Source organism: Candoia aspera, chromosome 7, assembly GCF_035149785.1.
Source record: "Candoia aspera isolate rCanAsp1 chromosome 7, rCanAsp1.hap2, whole genome shotgun sequence".
NCBI classification, from domain to species: domain Eukaryota; kingdom Metazoa; phylum Chordata; class Lepidosauria; order Squamata; family Boidae; genus Candoia; species Candoia aspera.
The window spans coordinates 1,580,299-1,589,449 of NC_086159.1; the positions used below are offsets into that span (position 1 = coordinate 1,580,299).

At 48.6% G+C, this 9,151-nt stretch overlaps 1 protein-coding gene across 1 annotated transcript; it reads left to right on the top strand.

Annotated features, from left to right (window-relative positions):
* Positions 1-2,249: 2,249 nt before the first annotated feature.
* Positions 2,250-8,685, top strand: LOC134501140 (C-type lectin-like). Its single transcript, XM_063308747.1, has 5 exons — positions 2,250-2,381; positions 2,503-2,697; positions 4,444-4,590; positions 6,765-6,879; positions 8,390-8,685. The coding sequence occupies exons 1-5, from the start codon at positions 2,250-2,252 to the stop codon at positions 8,458-8,460; spliced, it is 660 nt and encodes a 219-aa protein (XP_063164817.1). The 3' UTR covers positions 8,461-8,685.
* Positions 8,686-9,151: the final 466 nt, after the last annotated feature.

Genomic DNA, 9,151 nt, shown 5'->3' on the forward strand with positions numbered 1-9,151 from the left:
ACTGTCCTGGTCACCGTTGCGATGTTCGCTCCATCGTAACGGTCCGCATGCCAGAGTGTTGATGCGTGTTCCTGGCCGGGAGGTGCTGCTGATAAACCTTGTACGGGGAGATGTGTGGGGCTGTGCCAGGAAGGAATGTGTTTGGGCTGTCTCTTAAACGTCAAGGCCTTTTTGCCCGTCGATCAGCAGAGCTCGTTAGGAGCACCTGGGAATGTGGGATTGCTCTGTATGCGGGGGGGGGGGTCGTTGCTGGAAACGGAGCTATTTAGTTTGAGTTTAGGCGCGCTTTTCTCATTCTCAGCTTTCTCTCTGTTTGCACCTTATTCTAAATAAACCAGACCTTAAACTTAGACTTGGAGTCTGCGCATTTTATTTGAGTAGGGCGATCGTTACACCCACTTCTTCTGCCAGTGGACAACCAGATGCCTCAATGGGACAAAGCTGAATGTTAATGCACACAAACATGTACACACACACAGAGGGAGAGAGACTCACACGCAAATGCCATAAAAAGCAGACACTGGTTACTGCCCTAGAAATTGTCGATGCTGAGATGATATATGAGATGGTTTTATTGCTATATTACATCCTGTTCTTGGCAGTCTGGTGCAAGAACAGGTTATCAGCAATATTTGTAATGTCCCTGATAGCATTTGGGGAGTCATATCTGGGCATCTCAGAAAGGAGGAAGTTCTAGGATAAACACAGCCCAGAAAACAGTCCAAGGCTTTGCAATTTTCTGAAGAACAGCTGGATGATGGGTTTCTCTGTCCTGCACAGGTCTTTCCAGGATGTTAGCTTCCTGGTTTTGATTGTCTTACCTTGCTGTGCCAAGTGTGGGCAGGTAAGCCCTGGTATATAAGCTTGAGAATAGACCGTTGGTGGCTTAGAGGATCCCTCCCCCGGACCGGAGACCACGCCGAAGGTGAGAGCAGCAGCTTCAGGGGTGCTTCTTTTCCCACTGCTGTGTGCAACCTTCCTCTGATCAAAAAGGGTTTCGTCGAATGTCCCGATGCAGCACCCCTCACCCACCCCCACCCCATCCCCCCTTTTTCATTCTTGTAGGTTGAAACTCTTCAAGCCCATTCGCAGGGATCCCCTGACGAAAAAGGTATACAGTAAGATGCATTTTCGTTTCCTGAGAATGCATCATTGCATCCGTGTTGACAAAGTACCCGAAGGGCCCGTTTCTCCCGTAAGAGATGGATGGTTTGCATTGCATTTATTTAGGCCTTTTTCGGCAGCCGAGGTGATTCAGGGGGTTAAGAAGGGGAGGGTTGCGTTTCCTGGCCACGGAAGAGGTGCCAGAGACTGGAGCCTTGGGGCGTTAGTCTGTTCCCTTTAGGCTTTGAGTTCAGCGCAGTTACGGATTAGCTCTGCTTTCTCCAAATCCTCCCGTGAGGTGGCCTGCTCTGGCTCCGCACCACCCACACATGTTGGGCCACGCCAGCTGTGACCCAAATCGTAACGGCCACGGTGGGAGGGAGAAATTACGGGTCAGCCCATCTGAAGAGCTCCACCTGGGGAGGTGGACCGGGCCACTTCCTTCCCTCTCCTCTCAGATCTGCCGCCCCGGAGCCAGGGGCTTCGGGGGCTTCTCAAAATGTCAGTTTGGAGAGTTACAGGCTGTGAGTCCAGGCAGACCGGGGTCTCTCCCAGTTGCCCTGGGGAGGGGAGGGGAGGGGAGGGGGCCGGGATTCAGAGAAGAACAGGAAGGGTGCGCGGTCGAGATGTGGGCTCTGCTGCTCTTCTGGGGAGGGACGCCTGAAAGGTGGCCTGGCTTTGTCGTTTAGGATCCTTCTCAACTCCTGCTTGTCCCCTCAGGCCTGGAGATGCTTCTCATCGTTTGCTTCGTCTTTGGTCTCTTCGGCAGCCTTGCCTGGGCAGGAAGTAAGTTGTTGCCAGCACTCCAAATAGGATACATCTCCTTGCCAAGGGCGTTTTGTGAAATGTGGGTGCCTCTGTTGGCCTGGGGGTGTTTGGGGGCTATCACTTAGCAAGGGAAAACCTCTGTGCTCCTGAGAGGGGCATCTGAATGGAGGCTCGAAAAAGGGACTGAAACTGCGGTCTTTTTTCACACGCATTGCATGTGAGACACATGTCGAAGAGCGGGAGGGGCTTCGATTATGCAGTCACAGCTGCTGCCATGATACGATGCCCCACCCCATGCCCCCTGCTGCAACACCCCTCCTCTTGCGTTCAGAGACCCAGAAACTTTTTAAAAATAAACCAGTCCAAAAGACAGGACAATGATTAATGGCTGGTACAGAGGGGGTTCCAAACTGGAACTGGCTACAAGAGCTGAGGAGCAGGGACCAGCTGGCCTCCTGGAGCCGTGGGGGCTCCATCGCGAGCGGCTTCCACGCAAAGGTTGGGATGCGGTGCGCATTCCAGCCCTGCACAGGGGTCAGACTAGAAGACCTCCAAGGCCATTCCCAACCCCGTGGTTCTGTGAAATGATACTTACATTTGGCAACCGAGTACTGGCATCTGCCAAATCAGGCTGGCATCTGTGCCAGCGCAACCGAGCGCAATGCTCTGCCCCCCACTCCCAGCCTATCCTCTTGCTTTCCCACTCCGTTTCTCCTGGCAGATCTTCGGACCGTCTGCCCTCCGGGCACCTTCGCCCATCGAGATGGAAACCAGTGGTACTGCTACAAGTTCTATGAAGATCGACTCACCTTTCAAGAGGCAGAGGTAACTCGCCTGAGCTGGAGACTTTCCCTTGATCTGGCCCAGAACTTTTCCAGACTGCGGGACAGCAAAGAGATCGTGCCATTTTTAAATGAAGAGCACCTACTGTATGCCTCTTCCTTAAACAAAACAAGTGATTGAGGCCTAAGAAATAGTAAACGTTTGGTAAGAAGGAGTAGTTTCTTACTACTAGGAATAGTAGTAAGAAATAGTAAAGTTTAGAAATAGTAAAAAGAAGAAATAGTGAAGTTTAGTAAGAAATAGTAGAAGGAATAGAAAAGAAATAGTGAAGCTTAGTAAGCTGATAATAAATCTGAATGGGACTGATGATCTGGCTTGTGATGGAGTATTCAACATCTGAGTGAAATTTGTTAGAGGAAAGAGGACTTGGTTTAAAACTCATCCTGCTGCTGTATTTAAATGGGATTGAGTAGTGTGTGACTTAACATGTTGTGGAAGTCAGCTATTGTCTCAGCCATGTTGTGCGAACAAGGCCAATAAGTTAAGCCATCCAGGGAGTCCTCGTTTAGCGACCATTCGCAGTTACAATGGTGATGAAAAAGTAACTTCACAACCAGTCCTCACATTTATGACCTTCGCAGGGCTGTAAAGCAAAGGAAAGCTGAAGAAAGATTGTAAGCACGGGTTTTATTTTTTATTTTTTATTTATTCATTTATACATTTATTCACCGCCCATCTCCCCCTCATGGGGGACTCTGGGCGGTTAGTTGTGGGTTCACTTAGTGACTGCTTCACTTAATGACCAAGTTGCTGGTCCCAATTGTGGTCACTAAACGAGGATGACCTGCACTTTCAAAGGTTCAAGCCAGGCTGTTTCAAAGTGGCCCCTTGCCTCTAAGCGTGTCGTGGCCCTGTTGCTTCTGGTTGCTCACGTTTGCAGCCCCTCTTAGCAGCCCCCCTGATATGGGAACGTAGCAGAGAGGACCTTCTCGGATGGGCACTGGCTGAAGTCCAGCTGTGCAGCCACCTCAGCACAGGCCAAATTCTTCCAGACCGGACCACTTGGACTCTGCTGGTGAATCCTGCGAGGCGTGCTGAGCCCTGCCCCACCCCCACCAGAGCCCCCTTGGTGCCTGCAGCCCCACGGCCTTCCCGGCTGGGCGGCTTCCTCACACAGTCCTGCAGTGTGTAACGGAGGCTATCCAGCCTGGCACCTCTGACCACCGGGCATGCTTCAAGCCCTCCTTTTGCTCTGCTGAAAGGAAGTGCGTCAGCTCCACAGCCCAGACCTCCCGGGTGGCCTGAAACTAAGTCACTTTGCATAGGCCTGTGCAGCATGTTCCGTGGGTAAATCAGCTGGGTTTGTTAACCTGGACTTAGAGTTAAGCACACAGACCTAATTCAGCCTTTATGCAGTCGCTTCCTGGGTTACCCTGATTGACATTAGAGGACCTGGTCACTCTTTCCAGGGCAAGACGTCCAACTAGGGAGGCATCAGCCTGCCAGCTGTCAAAAAGTCATCTGGGTCTTCCTACTATGGTTTCATTATTTCTTATTTAAACAAAACTATTATTATTATTGTGTATCTCCAAATCATCCCATCCTGGTGGATATCTGGCCCCTTCCCACACTGCATGACTATCAGGATCGTAGCAGTCCTGCAATCTTCTCCCGCCCAGGGTGGACACCCAGGTTTGCTGGTGGTAAATGAGTAGCCGTGGCCAAGGAGGACGTCACCGGGCATCCCGTTTTCCTAAGGGGACCTTCCCAGTTCTTCTCTCCACGCAGGAGGAGTGTCAGTTCAGGTGGAAAGGTCATCTAGCATCCCTAACAAGTGACACCCAGGCAAAGCTCGTTGGCACCTATGTCGCCAAAGAGAACATAGAAAACGCCTACGTCTGGATTGGGCTGCAACGAACCCCAACATCTGATCAGGTGAGTGTTTGGCCCCCCTGTCCCTGAGCAGCACAGGAAGTGGCAGTTGTTTCCACACAGACGCTTCTTCAGTACTGATTTACAGCATCGTGGAAAAGCCTAGCAGCCCTGATCACAATGATCAAAACAGCGTAGTGATTGTCAGATATCAGTATGCATTTGTTAGGAACAAATCCTGCCACGCTGTCTTTATCTCACTGTTTCATCAGACAGTTTACTCAGTAGATTATGGTTATGCTGCAGACATAATACAGGTAGTCCTTGCTTAATGACCATTCGCTTAGTGATGGTTCGGACTTACGATGGCGCTAAAACCAACTTAAGGCCGATCCTCGCACTTATGACCATCGCAGCATCCCCGCAGTCACACGATTGTGATTTGAGCTCTTGGCAACTGATTCGCATTTATGACCAGTGGCTTCCAGCTAACAAAATCAATAGGAAACTCTGTGATTTGCTTAACGACCATGGTGATTCACCTAGTGACCACCACACAAAAATAGTCATAAAATAGGGTCAGATTCATTTAATGACTGCATGGCTGAATGACCAAAATTCCAGTCCCAATTGTGGTCATTAAGTGAGGACTACCTGTATATCTTGATTTCAGGAAAGCATTTGAAAAAGTACCCATGACATACCAATTAGCAAGCTAATTATGTTTCATGGCATCTGACAAAGAAGTGGCTGCATAGTTGCCTTGAAAATCTTACTCCCAGAATAAAAAAGTGGAAGGGATTTGGAGATCATCTATTCCAATCTCCTGCTCTGTGCGAAAATCCTTCATTCCAGCATCTCCAAAGGACCGCCGTCAAGCCTTTGCTTAAATGCATCTTGCAAATGACAGTTCAGATCTTCTGGGTTTCATCTGTCCCTTGTTCCATTTTTTTTTGCCATTAGGAAATTCTTTTGATTCCCACTGAAATGTATAATATTGGTAACTTAAACCCACTCTTTCTCGTTCTTCCTTCTGAAACAACGCTAAGCCAATCAGTCCCGTCCTCTGTAGAACAGTCCTTCAGATACCTGAAGATAGCTACCCTGCCTCCCCGAAACTTTCTCGTCTCCAGACTAAACACGGGTACGGTTTCCAGCCTGAGGTTCTCCTCAGGTTTTCCTTCCGAGCCTCTTATCATCTTGATTGCTCTCCTCGGGGCACGCTTCAGTGCTTTGTGCCCTTCCCGAAATACAGTAGCCAGAACCGGACACAATATCCTGGCTGGTGCCACCAGAATTAATCCTGGATCTTCCACTTGTCAACGTTTTCATCTGTGCTTTGGATGAAAAAGTGGAGGGAATGCTAAACTGGGTAGGATAGATAACAGCCCAGAGACGGAACTCGCCCTCAATGATCTTGATAGGTTAGAGAAATGGGCTGAAAGGAACAGCTTGAAATGTAAAGTCCTTTTCTGAGGAAACCAAAACCTAATGCCCAGGTGCCAGGTGAGGGTTAGCACCTGGCTGAAGGCTTCATGACTTGTGAAAGAGAGCATGGAGCAGTAGTTGGCTGGAAATGGAACACGAGATAGCAGTGTGATGATGTGGCTGCAAACAAGGCAAATGTGATTTTAGGTTGCATCCACTGGAGTAGGATGTCCAGAACAGGGGAAGTAATTGTTCTGTTTTATACTGCTTTGGTCAGACCCTGCCTAAAATACCGTGACCATTTGGGGCATCACACCTTAAGAAGGATTTGGTGACATTTGAAGAGGTTCAGAGAAGAGCAACGAGGGTGATCAGAGGACTGGAAGGAGAGGCTGAAGAAGCAGGGCACGTTTAGCTTTCAGGACAGACAGAACCCAAATGGAATTAATAGCCCAGAGAGGTGGTGGGGAGTTTCAATTGGTCAAGAGGACTTGAAGCAACGTCTGCAGGAGATGCTTTAATCTGGATTCCTGCACTGACCAGGCGGCTGGGCTCAAAGGCTCAGGGGCCCCTTGCAGCTCCAGGAGCCTTGGATGCTATGCATCTGAAGAACTTCATTGAATCTTTACCTAGGACAATCGAAAGAATGATTTAGAGTAGTATGCAAGTGGACTTCCCCCTTTAAATTAATCTAAGCTACCTTTAGAATTGAAATTTAAAATTTTCTGTCTCTGTCTTCTCCCCTGTGTGCCCCCCCCCCACACACACACACTGGCCCACCTCAATGTGCTTTATACCGTACTGTGCAGAATACTGGCTGGCGCTGGACGGATGGCACACGATCTCGGTATACCAGTTGGAACCGTGGTGAACCCAATAATGCGACTGGGAAAGAGCTTTGCGTATTTCTCCTTCCTCACTCAGGTCAGTGGCAAAAGTCATCATTCCTTGGCGTGGCTGGAGTTTGCATCTGTCATCCCAGGAAAGCAGTTAATGTGTCCTTCAGCGCTTCTTTCCTCATTCTGCCTCCAATTTTCTTTCAGGAATTCCAGCCTGTTGATTTATTGCCTTTTCGGGAAACTTTGTCCCTTCCTGCTCCTTAGGCTCTGCTCTTTCCCTTTACGCCTGTTATCAACTCTTGATCCAGCAGAAACCCAGACGGGTGCTGGAAGTCCAGAAACCGGTGACCTTCAAAAGCTCTTTAGGAATGACCAATGGAAGCACCCTGGAGCTGCATCAGGCCATCTTGCCCAGTGTACTGCATCCATAGTGGCCAAGCAGCTTCAAACACAATGGTACTTCTCCACTTGTGTCCCTTGGCAGTTGGTAGCAGGAGACAGACTGCTCATTCGGTATTATCTCTAATATTCTAGCCAATCTTGGCTGATCCCCCCCAAACTGAGCTAGTTCAGACCTGATTAGCACCTGGATGGAGACATCCAGGAAATCCCATGGTTTTAGGCCAGACAGGGAAGTTGGAAAATTACGCAGAAGGCAATAGCAAACCACGTTTTTGTTGGTACAAAAAAGGGAAGGGAAGGGAAGGGAAGGGAAGGGAAGGGAAGGGAAGGGAAGGGAAGGGAAGGGAAGGGAAGGGAGATATCCCTGCAGACCCTGTGAACAACTTGAAGGGGACTTTTTTGGGTGGCTGGCTTACAGCATGTATTGGAGATCTTAACAGGCAAAAGTTAGCAATTTCTGGAATTTCATGAAACGATAGCTTGTCTTCTCAGCATCTGCCACAGAGGTAACTTAGTCTAGTCATTTCTTTCTACTATTTCTCATTCACAGTCAAGGCTGGACAGCTGTAAATGTGTGAATTTATTTATTTTCTTTCAAACAGTTATATTTATATGGCCACCCAACTCAACCAATCTGACTCTGGGTGGCATACAACAACAAAAATAAGCATACAACCTAAAACACCAGCCACATCTCATTAAAAAGATAACCCAGATGTGCAAAATAGCAAACTGAATGGAATAGATTAAAATAGTCTTTTTCAAACTTGCCAACTTTGAGATGGGTGGACTTCAAATCCCAGCATGCCGGCTGGGGAATTCTGGGAGTTGAAGGCCACACTTCTGAAAGTTGCCAAGTTTGAAAAACACAGGATTAAAACAACCTCAGGGGACTCCACTCACCTAGACCTAGAACTTGAGGGAAGACCCAGCGCTTAGCTGCCTTTATAAAAGAGTTAGGGCCTGTCATAGTTCAGCAGGAAGATTGTTCTGCAGAATGGAGGCAGCCACCGAAAAGGCACGCTTTCTGGATCCTGTCAGATGGCAATACTTAAATGAGGGGAGCTGCAGCATGCCCCCCCCCCAATAGTGGGGTGGGCAGATGTTCTTGGGAGCAGGCAGTCTGCCAGTAGCCCAGTCCTATGCCACGTGGGGCTTTCAAGGTGATAACCAGTGATATTCCTCTCTTTCAGGGTACATGAAATGGAATGATAAAAACTGTGACTTCACCACTCCATTTCTCTGCAAATGGAAACCCTCTTAAGCCAAGGTTGCAGATGGAGTTGGGAGTGCTCCCCATTGATTTGAAACCTGAGCTGAAGATAGTTTGGTTCCATCTGAAATCCTTCTCCATGGCACAAAGCCTCTTTGCCAGGAAGACCATCTGAACATCAAGCAGCTGGTTACTCGGTGTCCTCTAGACTTGCTTCGCTTCCCCTCTTTCTGAAGAAAGTGCTCCTCACTTGATAATAAAGTCTGCTCTGCCATTGTCTTGAGTTTGGCCTTCCTCTCCCAGGCAGTGCAGGGCCCCTCTCTGAATAAGTCTCAGAGGGAAGAGAGTGTGTGCAGACTTTCTTGTCAAAAACACATAATGCAACCTTACTGATTCCTTTCCTGGGGTCACTTCTCTCCCGCCCTTTCTTCAGCGGTTGGGATGTATGGGAATAGATGTTCCCCCAAGGTGAAAAAGAGCCATACAGGATGGGTGGTTGGAGAATAAGATGGCTGAATAAGACCAAAAACATTAATCAGAAAGCGTGGAAAGAAATACATTCATAATACCCATCTTCTGGTTAATTGGCATCTCCTGTAGGTTCTGGTGAGCAAGCAGTAAAGTCTTTCTCAGGGTGTTTGATCTGCAAAAGCAAGGATGCTAATTTCCTTAAAAGGTTCCCCCTTCCCACTGATGACAGATCAGCTCCAAGGGCTCCCGAACCCTCCATAGCCGTAACAAA